At 32.9% G+C, this 23668-nt stretch overlaps 1 protein-coding gene and 1 long non-coding RNA gene across 4 annotated transcripts in view; one reads left to right on the top strand and one right to left on the bottom strand.

Annotated features, from left to right (window-relative positions):
* Window positions 1-11169: 11169 nt before the first annotated feature.
* Window positions 11170-19027, top strand: LOC148284823 (uncharacterized). Of its 3 annotated transcripts, XR_015823717.1 has the most exons (4): window positions 11170-11638; window positions 12154-12216; window positions 12440-12529; window positions 18461-19027. It is a non-coding gene; the product is annotated as an uncharacterized LOC148284823 (long non-coding RNA). The 3 variants fall into 3 exon arrangements; XR_015823716.1 differs by having other exon boundaries at window positions 12154-12529; XR_015823713.1 differs by lacking the exon at window positions 11170-11638 and having other exon boundaries at window positions 11645-12216.
* Window positions 19028-22482: 3455 nt separating this feature from the next.
* LOC148284822 (teneurin-a-like) overlaps window positions 22483-23668 on the bottom strand; it is a 141017-nt gene continuing 139831 nt past the window's right edge. Inside the window, exon 20 of the mRNA XM_088234203.1 lies at window positions 22483-23649. Coding sequence (XP_088090329.1) covers window positions 22631-23649 — 1019 coding nt within the window. The 3' untranslated portion in view covers window positions 22483-22630. The remainder of the gene's footprint in view (window positions 23650-23668) is intronic.

Genomic DNA, 23668 nt, shown 5'->3' with positions numbered 1-23668 from the left:
ATCAACCATTTTTATAACGATTGTAAAACAGATTTCGAGATTTTTATTTTTCAACGATTGTTTTATTTTTTGTTGATATTTAAGTCATACTCGTAATACACAAATACAAATACATGCTATGTTTTGTACTAAGCCATCTGAATACAAAAAGAGTGTCACATTACCCAAGGTAAAATATTATAATCTGTCGTCTAATCCACTGACCATGTTGTTAGTAAATTACATTTTTTTTACTAGTAAAGTCATATACAAGTCTACAATATTCAATAATAACTAAGAAAATCCTTTTTTTATAGGGTGACATATTTTACAGAATATTTTTTCTTCTTCTCCTTCTCCTTTCTTTAGATCTTTCGATATGTTTTGCGACATGTCCCTGCGATGCAGATATCCAACTTGTACTCCACCACTTTGGTGGTCATACTGGGCTGGTATTCTGAACGGAATTGCGCTCGAAGAGATCGCTCTGTGAGCGTGTATTTAGTACGTAAATACGCGTTAAAAATGCGTTTTCAACGCGCGCTTTTGCGTTCAGAATACCACCCCTGGTGATCGACAAATCAGTACCAGTAAAATTTAGCATCTCAATACCAACTAGGGTTGACCCCTTACCGAATACCTACAGATGCATATCTGTCGGAAAGTTTATTATAATTCTTTATTTTAAAGGATAAACCACGGGAATCACGTGTAATGTTTTGTTACATTTTTTCAGTTTATTATAAATTTTGTACCTAAGTACATTGAAATTTTTATAGTACTCTATCGGATATACCTATGATAGATTTACAATTATTCAGTATTACTGGAAAACATGAATTTTATCATCGAATCTAAAGAAATAAGCTCCATTGGCTCTAAAGTACGTTGTCGGTATCCGGAAAAAACTCTCATTACAAGATTTTTTACAATTATAAGTACCTAATGTTTTAAGGCGGTGTGCCGCCTCATTGGAGGTTCTAACGGTGCATGCGGCTTATGCCGGCGCTGATTATTGAGCATTTTTTCTGTATTTTTAACTAAATGTAAAATTCGATGTTGTAAAATTCAGTGTTGTAAAATTCGCTGTTGTAAAATTAGTAAAGTAGAGGAGAAAGAGAGGCAAAGTGCTTGCTAATAAAAGAAGTAAAATGTTTGCCAACACCTAAGAATGGCATCATTTAGCGCAAGAAGCATTTTTTATTCCTAATTACATAATAATATCCTTACTGAGACAATGTTAAGTATTTTAAGGTTTATTCAATTTACTATTTATGCTCTTTGCCAAAGAATGATAAATTCGGTGAATCAGTAGGGATAGAGGATTGACTGTAAGTAAATGTTTAAACGTAATGGACTACAAAATACAGATACAATCGCATGGGAGTTATGCTGAAGAAATAGGTGCTTAGACTTAAAAAGTAGATTTTTATAAACTTTTTTCCCTTTTACAAATCTAAGTCATATTATTCAATGAGACTTACAACTTATCAAGTTACTCCTCCCAGGGGAGCTCACAGAAGAAAACGCAAATGTAAGGTGACAAAGCGATGGGATGAAGAGTAAACGTTCGGAAGAAGGGAAGCGGTTCAATGGAACGCGGTTACACCCTGGTTCTGTGGTCTGGGATCCCAGATGCAGAATGAGCCCGCCAGGGAGTGACCGCATTTTTATCAAACAAAATGATAGGATGTATGAAAGAGTATATTTTTTAAAGTTCTAAAATGTCCTGTGAATTTGAGAAGAATAAGTTTTAAACTAACGTGATGAATGTAGTGAATGGAAAAAATAGAATGAGAGAGTGGTACTTGAGGCAGATCGAACTCAAAGAGATGGGATGGAGTATAAGCCCTAAGTGTATTTGGGGATGGAAGACAGAATGATAATGAATGAAATTGCTAGGGGTATGTCTGGAAGTACTAGGGATGGAAATACATATAAAGATATTGAAAGGAGGCTAAGTGCCGGGAATAGGTTTAACTGTGGACTAGGATCGATGAAATTTACCGTTAACAGCCGATATGGCATTAATGTATGGAATTGGAAAAACGAGTGTGATAGTAGGCTGAAGGCTGTCGAAACGCGAATATAGGTAATGTGTGGTAAAACAATGTATCATAAATGCTCAAATCTTGAGATTCAGAGGTATGCAAAGCTGAGACAAGAATCATCTACAAAATTAAGAAAGGGGTGATGCAATGGTTTGGACAAGTTGAGCGAATGGGCACCAAAGGATGAACAAAAAAGACTTACAATGTGAATGTTTATGAATGTAGAAAACTAGGAAGACCGAGAAAGATATAGCATAGCCAAATTCAACAAATACTTGAATATGGAAATGTCAAAAATCAGAATAATCCTCCCTTCCTCCTTAAGATGTATAACGGAAGAAAGGTCTGTATACAAGCAAAGACAGTACGATGTGGCGTTCTATCCTCTCTGCCTTCCCCTACGAGAAAACGGCGTGATGGTTTTTAAAATTTTATTTATTGTTCATAAATTCCAAATAACATGGTTGGATTAGGTGGAATATCCGTAAATTGATACAAGTATGTATTGTATTGTTGTATTTATTATAATATAATGTAACTCAGTAGGATTGCTTTAGGTTCATTTTATATAGTATTTACAGTAGAACTCCAGTTATCCGAACTCCGACTATCTGAATCGCTAATTATCCTAATTATTTTCATTAATATGTTCAGCAAGCAATGACTTTCATTTACAGTACGGTTTATACATACTGTACTAATGCACAGTACGTGTAACTACTCTTAACATGTAAAAGTGCTACCTTTTCATAATTAATTAATAGCTATTTTTCTTGGAATATTTTTTTCTCCTGTTTTAAACATACATAGAGTAATTAATTAAAATAGACACTTCTGAAAAAATCCAACTATCCAAAAAATTACTATGCGAATGTGGTCCGGTCCCAATTGATTCGGATAGTTCTAGTCCCACTGTAACAATGTTAAAATGAAATATTTTATTAAATGTATGTAAGTATGGTAAAAATGTTTAATAATGTAAGCAAATGAAAAAAAAAAAAAAAAAAATTTTTAGACTGGCCATTAAAAAAGGTTCAGCAAGTAGATTTAAGTATTATATCTTCAAATCTTTTGGAAATCCCTCTGTATTGAAGAGTAAATATGAAAAAGAAAAATGTGGTTTAACTAACTTTTCTTGTATATGTGTTAATTAGAGTAATCTATATTACTACAAATTGATGTTGTAAACTCTCTTCATGGAATGAGAAATTCGTGAATTGCTATGGTATGTTGAAATTATTGGGTTGAAATACATGTGTTTCAATGCAAAACAATGTGAAAAAAAATAATTAAAAGGGTATGTGAAACTGTAATCTGTTGAAAGGTTTTTGAAATGAGGTATTGTCAAAAATTGCACCTAATGTTTCTAGATTTAAGAATGATATGTATTGATTTATAAATGATCCCACATTAGTTCATTCAAGTTATCTTATTTAAATGAATTTTATACTAACCACCAAACCTCAAATTGAACCAAAAATAATATTTCCTCTAACTAATGATAAAAAAAACGTTTTTTATGGTTGCTCAAAAGAGTTTATATTATGTATACATACATGGATTTCTAGAGAAATATAGAATGTTGTGGCGAAGGGGTTTTTTTAAAATAAATATTTAAGGGGAATCTATCATCCTTTAATATATATTTTTTTAAATCCTTATTCTTTAAAAAACTAATTAATAGTTTATTATTCCCAAATCTATTTGTCTTTGCAGTTTTAAATTTTTATATGTTGGGGAAAACTTACACTTAGTGAATATTGATTCACTTTTTATAATACTACTGAGGTACTTATACCTATATAGATTGTACAATTTACAATATAGTAACTAGTAGCCCCCTAAAGTTTAATGTAACCTTGGATGTTGTGAGAGTTTATTGATAACTACATTCCTTAAACATGTATGGCCTAAGTGTCTAACACTAATTTAATTATAATGGGTTCTGTAATAATTATTAGATTATAATACATAATGTGTATTTTTAAAACAAAGTAAATATCTTAATCAATTTAGTATTTTGTAAAGTTTTGTTTGTACCCAGCGTCGTAGCTATGGTCATGAGCCCCCCTGGTAAGATTTGAATTTTCTAGGAAGCCACCAAGCCTCATTTTCTAGGAAGAGAAAAGGAAAAGAAAACTGTGAGTTCGCAAAGTGTGCCCCCCTAAGGGTTGCGCCCCTGGCAGCCGCCCGCCTATCCAGCCCCTAGCTACGACGCTGTTTGTACACAATAATTGATCAGATTATTGTACGATTATTGAATTATGTAATTGTCAAATTTTAGTAAATATAACATTAGGATTGTAATTCTTTAATTCATTGATTAGAAATAAATAGTTTAATTGTCAATAATGTGTTTTATTTTGTTTTATGGACATAAATAAAAAACAATATTTATCATATGAATAGGTAGAACCTCCAAAATATAAGAATATTAATCATAAAAATAACATTGCAATTTACAATGAGCATCACTTCTCTTAGTTTATTATTTAAAAATTCCGATTGATTATGATAAGAATAATTACTACCCACCCATGACTTGATCCTCAAAAATTATAATACCTATGTTCGTCTACTTCTGGATTATGCCTACTTAATCTGGAGTCCCTATTTCAAAAAAGACTGAGTTGTTGGAGAAAGTTCAGGAAAGGGACATTAAAATGGTAATCTCTCTGAGGAATAAAACATATGACGACCTTTTGAAGGAAGCTTGGTTTGAGTAATCTGGATGGTCTCAGAGGGAAAAGTCTTTCTGTGAAAGTTATTGGTGCACGTTAGTGTGTTCAAAAACAACCTGGATAAAAGCATTGGTGCACGTTAGTGTGTTCAAAAACTACCTGGATAAAAGCACAAATTCATGATGTTATCCATTTATATTTTATCTTCTCGCCTTGCAAAGTCCCCCCGACGTAGGCCATCACTACAGCGAAAGCATATGTATCTGTCCTGCGCTATTTTTATATTTCGCAGCCAGGACGACTGCTTATTGATGTACTCGCCGTAGTGATTCCTGGGAAAAGATGACCAGAGTGGTTTCCCGTTGCCTTCTCTGGTGAATTACTCTGTCGGGGTTACCTTCCCTTAGCTGGTCGGTTTTGGTTTTGAGGTGCCAAAAACTCGTCTTTCATCCTCTCGTTATCTGCTGTGATCACACCGCTATGAGTGTGATCCCATTGCCCGGGGTTCGCAACGTGGACGCTAATGAGTTGGACTAGTCAGTAGTGCTGCTGATGGAATGTAACTGGGTGTTTGCAGCATTTTATAGAATCGCATCCTCCAGCAAGATGTGACTCACTGCGACCCTACTGACTTTTTTATGTACATAAAATATATATAAAATATATTAGATGTGCACTATCAGGGTAATAGCTCCTATTTAAATCAAGGGTTAGTAATGCAAGTCATAAAAAACAATAAAAAATTAGTGTTAAGATCTTATTTTAGGTATAAGGATTTATTTTTTTATATTTAAAGGAATAACCCGCTAAGCCTCTATTCTAGAGGCTTGTAAGCAGGTGGGAAAGAAAGGATATGGAAGGAAGTTGTGAATAGTACACCACAACACCTAGACCAATTGAGAAAAATCTTTGTTAGATTTTTTTCTTGCAACTGGCGAGAATCGAACCCGCAAAGCCAGTTTCACGGTTAGCCGTTCAACCAACTGCGCTACAGCGCTGAATATAAGATGAATAATTCAATTCAGTAAGAAAATCTTAAAATAAAATGAAAAAATATTTACGATTTTCATGATTTTTTGGGTCATAGGTGAATGAAAAATTATTTTTGTCATTATCAGGTATGGCTAAGGGATAGATGGGCTGAAAACATTGCTACAATATAATATTTGAAACAGGTTATAATCCGTGCGAAGGTTTTCACAGTCACTGTTATCAATATGTTTCTTTTTTGGGTGATACAGCAGTTGTTGAATTTGTTCCGACGTTTTGGCTATCATTGCAGGAGCCATTACCCAAAAAATTAAAATATTAAGATTATGATCCCATTGCAATGTTGGCAGTGTGGACCCATGAATCAAAGACCTGAAGTTTGAACCCTGAGGAGAGCCTTGTGAAGTTAACAAACATCAACAGATGAAAAAACTAAAGGAATATAGATATTCAAATATGGGCAAAATGGTGAATGTTACACAGTGTGTAATGTGGCTTCTTACATCAGCCAATGACAGGTCATAAGCCCTATAGATGCCTAGACTTCTATTTTCTCTGAAATGTTCTTCGTCTCTGTTGTAATATGCTAATATAAACTGTATAATGTCTGCTGAAAAGTTCCCTAGCCTAAGTGCAAGTACAAGATAGCGTGGTGATCTAGAATTAGATCTTTTTGTCTCTGTAGACAATAAATTCTAACTTATTGATATATTTTTCACATATTAAAGCTGATATATACTATAAACAAAAATCAACATCTACAAGACCATTCATGAAAGGTGAATATAGCTTCCTAATATCAAACCTCAGGATGCGATGCTCAGAAACCTGAATTAACGCAGTTGTGGGCTATCGGAACCAGCAGATGCAACCAATAAGACAAAGAGTTAACCAGAGTACCCCACTATGCATCGACACATGTACCTACATATTTTTCATTACTACCTTAAGACAAGATCCCGTCTATCTTAGTGATTTTTTAATTCTATAAAGACTTACACGAAAAAAGTCCAGATCTTGTCTCGAGTTTACAATACGACACAACCGGGACATTGGTGCATGCAAGCCATAGTTTGTGCTGTGTTTATCAAGGAACTGCATATTATTTTTTCGCAACCGGTGGATTGGAACATTGAATGCCACTTGTTCCAGTAACGATGGTACATCAATTAAGCCATTCAGTAAATTAAACATAAATATGGAGTCAATGTTATTTCTACATTTTGTAGACTTGAGATTTTTAACATTGACTCCATTTCTCCGTAAATGTAGTCTCCCCTCTCAAAGCCAATCATCCATGCTATTTTTCTTCGCAAATGATGTTGCACCAATTCGATATGATTTATCCGGCCTACATAGAAGGGAGACCAGATCACGGATGCATATTCTAAAAGAGGACGAACAAGTGAGCAATATAGTGTTTTAACCGTGAACATATTAGTAAAGTCACTAGATGTCCTGCTAACAAAACCCAAAAGTTTTAGTGACTTGTTAATCATAGTATCAATATGTTAATTGAAGGTAAGTTTACAGTCCATGATAACTCCGAGGTCCTTAAAAGACTTGACTACATCTAAATTAATATTTTCATTTTTGTAATCAAAGGAGATAGGTTTTTTCATTTTATCAAAAGACATTATTTCACATATTTTAATATTTAATTCTAGGTAGCTGGCTTGGCATCACACATTAAAAGAATCAATACCTGACTGAAGCAGCAAACAGTCATTTGTATTTTGAATTGTTTTAATAATTTTATTGTCGTCTGCAAAGAGCCAAAAACAAGTTAAGGAGAATACATTTTCTACATTGTTAATAAACAAATTAAAAAGAAGGGGTGGCAGATGGCGTACACTTGATGTAACATCGATACTGGCTGATAAACAGTTCCCAATCCTAACCTTTTGCTGTCTTTCACATAGATAAGATTCTATGAACGACAATAACGGGTCTCTTAATCCAAGTGCATGTAATTTAGCAATAAGAATTTTATGGTCAACTTTATCAAATGCCTTTGCAAAGTCTGTGTAGAGAACATCAACTTGCTGACCACTCTCAAGTGCTTTGGTAATAGTATGTGAATATTCCAAAAAATTAAAGGTAGTTGATCTAGCAATTCTAAATCCATGCTGTTCCTCAATCAGTACATTTTTAAATAGTGCGTACTTGCGGGAAACTGAACCCTCTATGTAGTTTGTCGAGATTAATAGATATTTCAATGGAAATGGTAAACCTTTTTAAACAGGGAATATGGAAGTCCTGGCTTAGCAAAGCTTATGACTGAATTGAATGATCACTTTACATAATGTGTAAAAACTTCCATTCTGCCTTCAAATGCACCTTCTTTGGTCACCTTTTAGAAACGCCTGAAACAATATTATAAATTATTGGACCACACAATTTTGTTCCTCTTCTTTCCTGGATTCTCTTTCTATCTCCTTCCACACTCTCTACCTCATCCCTAACTCATCATGTTTTTTATTAATTCGTCTTAAATATACTAGCTATAAATGTATATGCGTATAAAAAATGTGCAAAATAAATACATATTTACATCAAATTTTTAAAATGCACAAATTATGATCAAATTATACCAGTCTATTTTTGGTAAGTTGAAAGATATTGCTTTCATCAATAAGAGTATCAAAGTGCATTTATTAAGAAATGATTTTGTTTTTCCAGGTGATAATACTCTGTCTCCAGTGGTAAACGGTAGGGAAATGCTATGGACGCTTACTTTGGACATTCTACATAAATGCCAAACTTTCCATACATTGCCTCTTACTAACATTTGTTTCAATCCATGTAACACGGCCTACCTGTAGCCTTTTTCTGTAACTAATTCGTTTCATAAATTCGTTTGTGTCGTATGAGAGAGAACGAGAGAGAAATATGATTTTGATTGCGTTAAAATGAGATGGATATATGACAAACAAACGAACTTACGAAATGAAATTGTGACAGAATAAGCCTGCAGGCCAGTGTTATAAGTTTTGACAAAATAAAACATTCATTATCCTCATAAGATTTATTTGCTGAGGGATATATTGTTTCCCCGTAGGGATAGGTAGAGAGGATAAAACATCACATCACTCTGTCTTTGTAAGTACACCTCGCTTCCTCTACATTCATAAATCTTCTTAAAAAAGAATCTAAGAGAAAATGTATAACATATTTATTATGGTGCAATATTCCAAGTGACTCTACAAGTTACTTGCATGCTTATAAGATAAATAATTTATATATCGTCGCCTTAATTTGAATACAACGTAATTCACTTAATGAGACAGAAGACAATAAAAACTTAAATAAATGTAATTTTGTAAGAAACTTTCGTGATTTTTTTTTCCAAATATTTTGTTATTAAAGTATACATGATTTTAAAATGTTTTACCCAAACAAATGTAAGCTTTTGTACCCCTGATGACCTACTTATATTCTTATATTCCTTGTAATAACAAGGAATATACATCTTCATTGAGATCTTTTTCTTTTCATTTCTTCAAATGATAGAGATAGATGCTATTTTGTATGATAAAAAATATTCAATCCTAATCTGGAATGCAGAAAAAAATTACTTACTTTGTATTCAAATAAAGGTAACTATTCTCACTGAAACTGCCATCGGAGGGCAAATATCAGCAAAGGCGCAGAATCTCAGATGGAAAAAAGCATGTGGGGTTCTTTTTCCAAATCAAACAACTGACAAACTTATATTTATACACCAGCATTGTCAAAGGGGTATATAACAGAATCCCCGGCCGGTGATGTCTGGAACTGTGCAGCGCTCTAGCGGGTGGTCTCTTTGGCGCATGTCTCTCTAGCAACTGCTCGATAGGAACTCTCTCTTGCTTGCCAAGACATTTCCTTATAATACAAATAGTTACCCCTGTGTTTCTTGCATCTGGACGCCGTTGCCATTTTTTTGCAAATAATCATTATTACATTTTGATTATTCCTATTTCTACCTATGAATTTTAAAAAACGTACGAATTTTTTATTTGGTTTTTAGTTTGACAACAAAAGTTCAAGGACGGTTTCGGTTTGCGCTAGCAATTCTCAACCCGAGTACCTACGGCCTACTATACTACTGTAATCTGAAGCTACCGTTTTTTTGCGGGCGATAAGACACCCCAAAATTTATACCTTCATTTTTATGAAAAAAAAATGTTTTGCACGATAAGACACATATCAAACCATAAGACGCACCACAATTTTTTATTGAATTTTCAGAGTAAAAAAGTGAATCTTACGATCCGGAAAATACTGTAACTTTGTGGTTAATAATCATAAAATGGAATGAGAGATTCTTTTAGCCCGTGGTGTGTTATTATTCTAAGGTTGCAACATTAAGTCGTTATTTATTAGTCCAAGATTATTGAGAGTTTTGGCTATGATAGAACAATATTATTGCAGCGTAAATTGTTTTGGCAGTTACGTATTTGAGGTATTGGTAATTCATTCGGTATACTAATTGAAGTCATGGAAAAAGTCATATATTTTATAAATTGAATTCTCCCAATCTCTTCCGAGGGTAAAACTTGTGTTTTCATTTTGTTTGCCTTACAATAATTAATGTGAAGAAAATTAATAGAAATACATGTAACTCAGACTTATTTAGGATTTTTCTTTGCTCCAGTGTTATGAACATTGCTTTAGATAAGTCCTTTTTATTTTTTTCCGGAGATCAAAAATTGGAATAAAAACTCTTCTAATCAGCTCGTTTTTGTCAAGAGTATAATAATGATGCTATGTACTTGTTTTTGTGCGATTTCTAATACAACGAGGCCATTTTCCTTGTGACCCCTTTTTTCATAATTTTAGAGGCAACAAACTCCAATTTTGATAGTTTTAATAGTTATTACCATTCTATAGTAAAAATTATTCAAGAGAAAAAAATGACATTAATGTCTCAAAATTAAAAAAATGTAACTAACCCGTTTTAACCGAGTGCCTTTTAAATTAGTAGAATTACTTGTTTTAAAAAAAAATTACGTAACAAAATTTTATACTTTTGTTAGTGTCATGTTTATTCAAATTATTTGTCAGATATACCAGCAATTAAATAAACATTCTACATAAAGGTTAAATTAAATTGAAATAAACCATTTGCCAATATTTAAAACATATTAAATTCAACGCAGTAGTATCCATGTGTTGGAATAATTTGTTAAAAATACCAAAAAAATACAAACATTTGTGTATTGCACAGTAGCTTTTTCGCTTCGATTATATTTATATAAAGCTTAGACTTTTTATGATCTATAACATAATGACGGATTCCGAATTTAGTAACAAAATGTAGGTGTATTTTATTGGAGATAATCTGTATGTGAATCACCCCTACAATGAAACAAATTTGGGTATTGTCTATGGTGATCAAAAAATAATACTTTGTACCAAGTTAAATTTGTGGTATAGTCTATGCTCATTACTCGTTACCTGTCAAGTGTCAAGCAAATATTAGTATTAGTCAGGCAGTTTTCAGCCAATACAAGACTTTCTAGTCATTCTTCCGATGTCGCACAAGCCACTTGCTAGTAAATCAATACAGTTTGTGGCGCAACTGTCGGCGGCGTGTGCCCAGCCACGCCGTGCCGGCCGGCGTCCTTCTAGACGAACCGCCAATTTATCCGTTTCCATTCGAAATCGCTGTCACACTGCTCTCTGTGTTTTTGCACTTTTTCTTCGAAATACCGAGTTGTTGCGTACCGAATCGTAATTCTACGAAAAAACTACATCGTTTTCCGAAACGATATCCACATTTATTTAAAGAACGGATCAATCGTGTTCAAAGTCCCAAATTTATGAATTTATCCGATGACAAGATTAATCGACGTTGTTTTGTATGCATTAAACACTTCAACGCATTCAACTTTAGCCAATACAATGACATCCAGCTTTTACTGTGCTCTGTGCCTACCATTGGATTGCCAGGTAAATTACATGATATTTCATACATAATTATTTCAAGAATTTGTCTCATGTTGCACGTTTATTCGTCCCGTTTGCCTGCCCTGCAAATTTATAACTCATAGGGAAAGCATACTTTTATTAATCTGGACCCATTTTACAATTAAAGTTATTAGTATTTCTGCAAGAAAAATATATGTACGACTTAGGTTAGCTTTCCACTGTAATTGCACCTTATTTATCTGTCTTGTGTCTATACAATTGCAAGTCTGCTTTTGGAATGTGGTGTTTGTGATTTGTCTTACAGTTTTGCTATATCGTTCCATATTTTTTGTCTCAATCGGAGTTTATATTGTTTTTACAGTTGATTAATCGGGTTATAATGTATGTACAAAGTTGGCGTAGTGCCTTTTCCTGCAACTTCCGACATTTTTATTTGGTCATTATTTACAAACAATTACTAGGGTGGCATGGTGTGTATACAATTGTAAGGATGTGCTTTTGCAATGTGGTGTTGGTAATTTGTATTTTTTTTACAGGGTTTAACAAGTCACCATCCAAAGAAAATAGTTTTCATTATTTACTTGGTGAACAGAGTTCGGGTATGTATTTCTATAATTTTCACATTTCCTTACACCCCTTCTTTCAGACTTATGTTCTATCTCAGTTATTATATTATCGTTAATGCTTTCTACACGTCCTAACCATCTCAGCTTATTCTTTTCTATTCGTTCAAGCCTTACTCGATCTTTCAAGGTTTTTCCTGAAATTCTTGCATTATGTTATCTGGTATGATGTTCATTTTATTTTTATTGTGAATTACAGTCGGCGTAGCTGTTACTGAAGAACTCCCCTGTGCACTCCCGGAAGGCGTTGCCAGTTGCAGTGGTACGACTTTCATCCAACCTATTTCTGGTTTGTAGTAATATTTTTTTATTTTTGTAATAAAAATTTACAGACATACATATTTATATATAAGAGAAAGAGAAACATCTTTGTTTCTTTGTTAAAAAGAAAAAAATAAGAAAAAATACATATAAATTCAGGAGAGTTCAGTGTGTGTAAGAGTTAATGGGAGATTTACATCTTGGTTTGCGATCTCAAAAGGCATGAAACAGGGATGTGTAATGTCACTATGGTTGTTTAATCTATACATGGACAACTGTATGAAAGAGATAGAATGTATGGGTATTGGAGCAAAAACTGATAATTTTTCAGTCAGCTGCTTGTTGTATGTTGATGATGCAGTTCTGTTAGCAAGCAGCAACGAGGATTTGCAACAAATAGTCTCTAGAATGTATGATGTATGCCTGGAGAGCCAATTGGCGATGAACCAAACTAAGTCAAAAGTGATGATATTTGAACGTAGTTATACAGAAAGCAGCCAGCCATAGAAAAGTGAAACTGAGATAATAGCCATTTTGTGAAAAGGGTGAATTATAAAATCTACACAACAGTTGGAATGTTTTTGACTAACAAATGATAACAATGAATACATAAGTTTTTTTAAATATTACAAACAAGAATCTTATTATGTATTTGACAAGTTTAAATGATTTTTATAGTACCATAAGATTTTTCTAGTTTTGTGGGTGTTTTCTGCAAATTTACAAATGCCGTTTTTGTGATCGACAAAGACTACAGCGTCTGAGCGTGGGCCATTCCTTTTTTAATTATTAAAAAGTTTATAGCACATTTATATCGTATGACATGACCATGAAAGTGACCCTCTCAGTTGAAACAAATTTCTGACCCATAATTTTCTCCAGCAAATCGGCATATTAAAGCTGTTTGTATTTTCGAAGAACTTAAAATGTATATATACAGTTACTTGTCCGACTCATTGACACATTGTCACATAAAGTCAGCAAGGGTGCTGGCTTTGATGGCATACACCCTTTTTTTATTTCTAAATGTATTAAACAGCTTGCGCGTCCTCTTACTTATCTTTTTCAATTATCAATAAAGGAAGGCACGTTTCCTGAAATATGGAAAAAGGCAAATATTACACCTGTGCATAAAAAAGGAAATAAGAGTCTTGTAGTAAATTATCGACCCATTTCTCTTCTTCCCATTTTTAGTAAAATCCTTGAAAATATAGTAACCGATCAGCTCTTCGATGTTATAAAACCACATATTAATCCCAATCAACATGGATTCTATAAGAAACGGTCAGTTGAATCAAATCTTTGTGAATTTACCGATATTGTTTTGAATGCAATGGATGCAGGTTTTCAGGTAGACGTTTTATATACGGATTATTCAAAGGCTTTTGATAAAATAAGTCATTTGGTCTTACTTCGCAAGCTTTGGAACATCGGTATACGGGGGAATCTGTATCGTTGGATATGTTCCTACATTAGTAACCGCAGTCAATCGGTCTCACTCAAGGGATTTAATTCATCATTTAAACCAATCCCATCAGGTGTCCCTCAAGGTTCGCATCTTGGACCCTTATTTTTTATTATTTATATCAATGATATAAGTTTATGCATTCAAAACTCAAATTTTTTGCTATACGCTGATGACAATAAAGTATTTAAAATTGTGTCTTCAATAAATGATTGCAAAGTTCTTCAAGCTGACTTAGATAGAATCTGTTGCTATTGCAAGGACAATCAGTTATTATTGAATTCTGATAAATGTCTTGTCATGTCATTTACTCGAAAGAAAAAAAGTATACTATTTGACTACAAACTATCTGGGAAAATTGTCAATCGTTCAATGAAAGCGAGAGATTTGGGTGTACTGATGGATGATAAGCTTTTATTTAGAGATCACATAAATACAATAGTAGATAAGGCGTACAGACTTCTAGGGTTTATCTTACGAATCTCCAAGCCATTCTCATCACCAAATACATTAAAACTTCTTTACTATACTTATGTGCGAAGTCAACTCGAATTCGCTTCATTAGTATGGTCCCCTCAATATAATGTATATATTAATCAAATTGAAAACATTCAAAAGAAATTTATAAGGAGCCTGGAATATCGTTTTGGTAACATTGAAAATGATTACAGCGCATCTTTGATCAATTATAATATAGAATCACTACAAAAAAGGCGCCTTAGATATGATTTAATTTTTCTTTTCAAAATTCTCAATAACATAGTTGATTCGCCGTATCTTTTACAAAATATTGGTTTCCGTTGTCCTCTTCGCTATACTAGATTAAATTCCCTTTTTTATGTACCAACTTGTAAAAACAATTATACCTCGAATTCATTCATTAGACGCACCTGTAGAAATTATAACGAACTCAGTATTGATGTAGACATTTTTAACTGCACGTTGCGTTTGTACAGAAAATTTCTTCATGGGGTCGATTATTTGGGATAGTTGCTGAATGTACATCTTGAGTGGTTTATGCTATGCATATGTGCCGCATGTAATGTATATGTTTGTATATGTTTTATATGTGCGTTCATGTGTGTGCGTGGATGGCTCGGAGTGTACATTCGGTATTTTTATTTATTTTAATTTATTACCTCCATGGAAAACGCAAATGTCAACAATTATCTTTTTTTCACTTAAAATTCTTATTTATTTTTTATTTTTTGTCACATTTAATGTTTATATCTTTTTAATTTATGAAAACTTAATTGGTCTTTTTATGTTAAAAAATTGTTGTTTTTAATACTGATTTTGTATGACTGTATGTTTTCTAAATAAAATAAAATAAAATAAATAAATAAAATATTACTAATTAATAATGTTTTTAGATATCAACGCTGATGACATATCAGGCCCACTGCGTATTTCTGGTCTGAGTGCACTCCAGCAGAGTAATGTAGTCCAGTAGTCAATGTTAATATTTAGATTTTTCAATCACTTATATGATATTTGAGGAAAATAATTGTATTCTGTGCTTTCCCCGCTATTATACCCGACCCAGTGATTACGAAAATATTGATGTACTTCGTTGAATAACTAATTGAATATTTTAACTTTAATATAATAACTCTTATCTAGTGAGGTCCCAATATCACCGGAAAACCCCTTAATTAAGAATATAAACAAATAAGTAAAGAGCCATAAAACATAAAAATAATTTACCATGGAACCTAATGTTTGTCAATTAGGATGTTTGAATATTAAAAAAATAATTTGTTAATTTATTATAATGGGTACCCACAGTAATGGGAAATTAAAATGTTTTAGCTGTTCATTAGGTATTAATTATTACTCTACAAAAAAAACTTAATTATTATTATACAAACTCTATTCTACAAACTATTCTACAAACAAAACGTAATTGTGGTAAATGAGGTATATCAGCTCGATATTGATCCAAGAATACTTCAGAAAAAGTTTCTTCGATTTCTTCCTTAAGAGTCATATAAACTATCATCACATCACTTAGAAGTTGATCGTTATTGTCTAATTCACTTTCGGAATAGGTTGAGCTGCTAAGTCTCCAAGTTTCTCGGTGAGGTACTATTATTTCTATATCACTTTCACTATCCGTTATCATTTTGAATGATATATTTTGTAAATTTATTCACAATAAAAAGGACGCTTTGCAGAGTTAAATTGTTTGTTAGAGTAACAAAGTAAGATTAAATATATACATATATAAATGTAAAAAATATGTAATTTACCACAGCTGTTTGTAATTTCGGCAACTGTTGTCCATCTCGCTCAATCCATTATGCGTGAACTAGCTATTAGTGAAACGGAATATTTTTCTTGGAAGAAATATCAATTTGTGAGACAGTTGCACAAAAACTTTTTTTATTTTTTATTATATTATTACAACTACCAAGAAATAACATAACTTCTTAGTACATTTACCAGTTATCTTTAAGTTTCAATCTAAATAACTCCCTACAAACATTTGGACATACTCTTAAAATATTGTTGATTAAAAAACTTGCATAAAAAAATTAAAGTGTTTTTAGGCATTACCTAGGAGGTGAAATAATTTATCTAGATGAAACTCACCGACATCAATAAAGGTTTGATGCCGCCCGTCAATTAAAAAATGCGTTTGTAGTGTCTAGAGGCGATTATTGTAATGGTATCTATGCAGGTCTACCAATGAACAAAATGACTCGCCTACAATCTGTATTGAATACCGCAGCGAGACTTATTTTCGGAATCTCTAAGTTCAGTCATATCACTCCACTACTTCGGGAACTACACTGGCTACGTTTTCCACAGAGGGTGGAATACAAACTCTGTTGGCTTATGTATATGTCACTGCACAACTCTGCTGTAAATAAAATAAATATCCTGAAACAGGAAACCCGTGAATTGTACCTTCGGGGTGGTACTGAATATAAAGTTCACGGGTTTGAAATTGAAGGCCATGAAATCGTACAAATGTTTGATGTGCCACATCTTTTGAAGGGATTTAGAAATAATATGCTAGTAAAATGTACATTTTATTCAAAATTCTGTATCAAAAATAGCAAAGTGGTCCCATATTGTACAATCATACACATACGATCAAGCAAGAGGGGAAGACTTTTTCCAAATGCACAAATTAACAGATTGTCATATTTTCCCTGATAAACTTAGAAAAATGAAGGTCAAGGTTGGTGTTCAGCAGGACAGTAGGAACTACCATGAAATCTTTGGCAGATACTGTGGATGATATTGACGATGGGGCATCGCAGACTGCTGATCTTGTCTTATTTATAAATAAACTTATCGACAGTTTAAATGGCAGTTCTCTCAATGCTGATAGTATTATTTGTAAATACCGTTGTGGAGTCAGATTAACATCTCCCTACTGGAAATTTTGGCAGGAAGCTATTTCCATCTTAAAATCAGTAAAATTTCTAGATTCCTAAAACCAAAAAATATCAATACCACCTACAGTGCGTAACTGGATTACAACTCTGGAAGCAATATCATATTTGAGTAATAAATTACTTACATGTTATAAATTTACTTTTGTGCTTCCACGTAACCTTAACCAAGACCCCATTGAAAACTTTTTTGGCATGGTAAGAAGTCAGGGTGCACGTAACATTAACCCCTCTAGTTCAAATTTTATAGATGCTTTTAAGTCGCTTCTCATATCAAACTTATCTCATACTCGCTCCATTGGAGCAAATTGTGAAAATGATGACGGTGAAATTTTAGATTCATTAAAACTTTTTTTAACATCGGACATCGAAGTCACTCCTTACCAACAAGTTCTTCAAGACAGAAAAGTAGTCAATATGTTGCGGTTTGTAAATATATAGCTGGTTATGTGGCAAAACGGGCTCTATCTAAATTTGGATCTTGTTGTGAATGTAGACTGGATCTTAAATCTAAAATACAGTTACCGGGGCATAGTTTAATAACTTCTAGGGCATGTGGTCCAAATACTTTAATCCACCCAACAATCAAAATCTATAAAGTTTTTAATACCATTGTCAATCACTGCAAAAATAATTTACCGATTATTTGCCATAAGTTTCATGTTATGTCGAGTTTGAAGGAAATAGTACTATCTAAATTAAATCCAGCATGTTTATCTTGTCCAGCACATAGAGGCCATCTTTTTGATTTTATTGTTAACTTAGTATTACGATTATGTATTTTTTCTTGGTGTAAACAAATGAACTTTCTATTAACTGGGCGAAAAAAATTAGAGTCTTGCATTGTTGATCCTCTCAAATTACAAGCTAGAAAGTCTTATAATAAAAGACTTAAGAATAAGAAGCGCAGACAATAAAGTAGATACATGCATACCCTTTTCTTCTTACCTGCCATATAAGCACTTCATTTCATTACTTAATAAGCATATAAGTGCTTCCTTCTTGTTTTATTCCTAAGCAGCAGCCTAGAAATGTCAATGTGAAATAAAATAAATTATCCACCATTAATAATATTCTTTTGTTTCAGAATGGTGATTGTTGATGCCATGGCTCTTAATCTGCACGAAGAAAATATTTTTCATCCAGGAATAGCAGGGATCCAATGCTGATCACAATGCTGCACAATTTTTAAATAATACTCAATTGTTATTTTTGATAATCCAATATACTAACCACACATGTATATAATATTATTTTACAAGTGTCAGTTTTCTTTCTCGATTCTTTCTGACGTATATAATAGAATTGAGCGATTTATTTTAACAGTAAAATAAAACTATTAAAAATGTTTTTAAAATTTTTTATTTATGTATTCCTATTCCATAATAAATTTAATGTGCAATATCAATATAAAATTGTTTTTTTAAATACAGGACAGAAAAATTAAATTGCGTGCTAATACTTGTATTTAATTAAGCAATTTTGTATTGATATTGTACAATAAATATCAATATACGATGCAACGCAGTGATTTGAATTTTCGCGCCATCGTCAAAGCTTCTTGTATGCCACACTAAACAGCGCTGCGATCGACGCCCAAAGTGCTTAGATATAGTACCATAGTTTCCTATCTAAAGATATCTGTAATCTGTGGTCAAAAACAGCTTTTCGGAGAGAGCGGTGTGGGCCGGCGCGTTGTCATAATGGAAGAATCAGTCGCTTGTGCGCCAAAGATCTGGCCTTTTCTTTTGGATACTCTCCCTCAATCTTTTCAAAACCTCTGAATTGAACTCAATGGTATCCAGACATCTCACAAAGTTCATCAATGGTTCGACGACGGTCTTCACAAACGAGGGCATTGATTTTTTCGATGTTTTTGTCATTTCTTGACGTTGAGGGGCGTCCTGAACAAGGTTGGTCTTCAATTGACATTTCTCCATTTTTTAAATGTGAAAACCACTCGTAGACTCTGGTTTCTTAGCAGTCTTAAGCATTACAATAGTTTCCGCGGCCGATTTCTCCAACAGGAAACAAAATTTTATAGCCGCTCTCGACAATCGGCCATCACGTTTGCGAAAAGGAAAAATAGTTTCCCACAGACGAACTGATAAATTCACAGTAACAGAACTTAGACTTTACACACTAACTCAGAAGACGTGTCCCTAAGGGACACCGGATTGAAAAATGGGTATTCCCACTCTCCCTTCCCACCACAGCGCGATTCCCGTTACTTTTGGGTCCCTCCTCAACCGACTAGTTCAAAGAAATATATTTATATTATATTTGTCACCTTTATTACCATGTGCATATGGGGTGCTGGTTATATTAATTAGTCTTGAATAGTGTCAATTTGTTCTCTTTCACATGCCATCCTTATCGAATAAAAGTGATAGAGGGTATAATGTGGCGAATAGCGAACTCAAATTTTTAATCTATGATCTATAATTTAGTCAGTGTTGACTCAAGGCCGACAGCATATGGATCTGCTAGACAGGTACTCTGAATAAGAATAAGGATACTCGTTTTCTCATTGGAAAACAGAAAATTATTCACGAAAGAAGTCATTCGGGGGCTACCGGGGGTAGTAGGTATTTGGTACAGTCAATTGAGAATTTACTCAGAAATGAGGGCTGTTTGATATTAGGCGATGCTAAAATATAGAACTTCAACTTAAGCCCTAAGGGAAATAGTATACAAAAAATGTTTTTTTGCGCGTGGCATAAATTGGAGCATTAAATTTTGCCGCCAATTTTTCTGAAAATGTACGAAAAAAATTATAAACGAACTACTTTGAAAGAAATGATTTCGCCAGTTATCCTACTCCTTCGTCCGCAAGTGTATTTTTCAGTATATGTAGTAAAATGATAAACAAATGTGATGCATATGCGGAGGAGAGGAGAGCATACTAAATAAAACTCACATTAGACAGATATAAACAGTGTGTGCTTTTTACCTTACTACGTGTTTTGCTTGCCAAAGTCGATGTGATATGATGTGATGACACTTGGCATTCTTCACTGACCATTCCCTTTCCTTCGTGGATGACTTTTTAGCTCAGATTTGTAGGAGCGTCGTCTCTATATATTATATCTCAACGTTTTTAACCTGGTTTTAGTTATTTATAAGGAGGAGAATATATTTCAACTGAATTATATTCTCCTCTTTTTGAAAACATAAACTAAACTAGCATCCAAATAAATGATTTTAAATCAATTTTCGATCATTATCTTACAGTCTTAAGAGCAAAATTAATAAATATTTCACCCCATAAAATTTCACCTAAAAATGACATAATACAAATATAGAAAAACTTGAAATAAAACAATTGTTTATTTATATAAAACAAATTTATTTTGTTAATATATATATATTTAAAACACTTACATATAATACTCTCTATTATAGTTAAGTTATGGTGACAATGAATTGGACAGCTTAGACCAAACCTAAATACACTTATCGTAACTGGATGGACAGAAAGTGTACAAATAAATACAGGAGGCTTTGAAAAATCACTTTTGAAAAGTCACAGGAAAGTTGTTAATTTATTATTTTTGTAGGAGAATCAAGATGATCTTCATGTAGGTAATAATGTGTGAAAAGGGGAAATTTATTTTATAAATATTATGATAATTTATTAATATGTAACATATCTGTTTAACAACACATAATATGATAGTGATTAATGTAAATACAACACATCAATACTTGACATAGAGAAACAATGCTCAACACAGTTTTATCTATTTAATGTAGTGGGTAAATTATGTTTATTTCCCATTCACATCAAATAATGTTTCTAACAAATAATTGAAGTGATAAATAATGTCCCTAAAGCTAAATGTGTTTATAAAAAAAATAACAATTATTCACATTAAGCTTGCTTTGGTTACCAAATATATACACAATAATTAAAGAAAATATTTCGATAGACAACAATGTAAATTATAATAATCTACAAATAATACGATGGGCTTCATCTTGGATTGTTTTGGAATATAAGAGTTTAGTGAGTGATCTCTTGTCCAAGGAATGCTCCGTTGCTTTGGGTGCTAATATTTATATTACCAGATCTTTCTTTGTCCCGAGTTTCCTACACTAAGTACTTACTATAAATTGGGCACAGTCAGTTCCAGCTCTATGGGTTTATTCATATTATATTCATATTATGGACACTGTTAAAGCATTGGCAGATAGTTAATATCAATAAATAAAATTCGTACGCATAATCATTTATATTTTACACAAATCAGTCCATTTATTAATTTATATTAATTCTTTTCTGAAAATGCTATCTACACGAGTTTTAACTCTTACACATATTTTTATACATTTCAGTGGCTTCCTCAAAAAGATTATTTTCGATAGAATATACATAGATAAAATACATTATTATTTATACAGACATAGGTACTAAAAATATATAAATAATTTATTGAAGTAAAATATAAAAGAAAAAACGTATTTTTATTATTCGTCATTTTTTGTTTACTCAACAATATTTTTTTTAAATAGTAAAACTCAATGAACTTCATGAAATGATAAATCATTTTATAATACTTCCTAGGTATTCTTATTCAGATGCATATTTCTCATTGAAAAAAATGTTGAAGGGTAAAAACCTCTCTTCCATCTGAGATTGGTCCCTAGCCTCAAACTTGATTTATATTCACAATACATAGCACATCTTGAGTTTGAATAATAATTTAAGTACATGCACGTTTGTCCAATATTTTGCTTTACTGGTAAAAAATATAATACACACTTTGGTTAGCGAACTTGCATTGAAAAATTGACTTTCTTAAATTCATTTAGGATTGTTTTATAATACATGATATTCCTATCTACTTAAAAAAAGTACGAGTATGCATACAAAAACATTTACTAAACACGGAGAAAGCCACTGATATAATACTTTGATGATTCCAAAGTAAATTTTTAATAAAACATAATTATGCATGTATAGCTCCATCACAAGGTCTTCATATTTACAAAAGTGGAAACAAAAGAGTCATAATCATATGAAACTCACTATAATATATATATATTATTTATAATTTAATTAATCACAAGGATATCATGCATACACATTCACTCGTTCTCACACAATTTTGGCATCTTGAATACACAAATATACTTTGGTTTCCTTCATATTCCATTAGAAAAGTGGGTTTGTTTCAAAAATAATTTTTAAATCAAGTCTTTTGATAAAACATGATAAATAAATTCGTCATTTCAATGAAATTAGAATTTACGACTAGCAGTTAGGGTGCCTGAACCCCCATATTTTATAGCATTGAGTTTTCTCTCTATCTCTAGTTTGTCTTTTCCTTCGTTTCCTCTTTGATTGGTCAGTTTGTTTCTTGATGAATCGAATATTGAAAGGATCTTCAGCTAGTTCAGGATAAGTTTGTATATCATGAACGTATTCCCCTTCGTAATTGGTGGCGAATCCCTGCTTTTGTATTTCATCCATTTCTGTGGCTGACCACTCCACACTACCAGTAAAGCCATTGCGAACAGTTTCCTTTTCCCTGTGCCAGGCCTTCCTTACTGCTGCCAACCTTGCGTGGTGAAGTAAACGTTGTTTTTCTTTCTCTGCTGTTGTACCATATCGCAGATTTATAACAGCATTAGCACCATGAATTTTAACATCGAGATAGTTGTTACCGCTGCCATTTTCTTTGGGGATATCGTGGAAAGTAGAATTTACTTGACCTTGCATACGTTTCAGCTGTTGTTTGTCTTCATTGGCTCTCCAGTTTTCTTCTTTAACAAAGTAAAATGCATCTTGTTGAGCACTATGGACAACAAACGTGAATGGAAGCATATAAGATCGATTAAATACTGAAGTATATACATCTCGATAAATAGCATTTGCTGCAGGAACACTGGACACGATTGCTTGACCTTGAGGGGTGCGTGATACAAGAATTCCTTTCCCAAAGGGAGGTTCAGATGCTGCACCAATCTTTTTAGGAGCTAAATCCATAACATCTGTTTTAAGCGCTGATCTAGGAGGTGATGACAGTGATTTAGCATCTGACATTTTTCTAAGTGATAAGAATGAAATAAATCCTGACTCAACATTTACTGCCGGAGAATTAGACATTAGTGATGGAACTTGTAAAGACCAAGATTCTTTAGGGTTTCCCCAGATTGTTGGAGGTCTTGAAATCGGTGGAAGAATAGATCCACCAGGTAGTTCTTGTGGAAACAGTTGAGGAGCGAGGCTTTTCAGGTTGTATCCTAGTCGTGACAACCAACTCAAGTGATCTGGAAAAATAGTTATTGT

Source organism: Micrasema longulum, unplaced genomic scaffold, assembly GCF_059751315.1.
Source record: "Micrasema longulum isolate JH-2025_06_02 unplaced genomic scaffold, ASM5975131v1 h1tg000086l, whole genome shotgun sequence".
NCBI lineage: Eukaryota > Metazoa > Arthropoda > Insecta > Trichoptera > Brachycentridae > Micrasema > Micrasema longulum.
The sequence above is the reverse complement of the archived record's forward strand: the minus strand, read 5'-3'. Positions and strand labels throughout refer to the sequence as shown.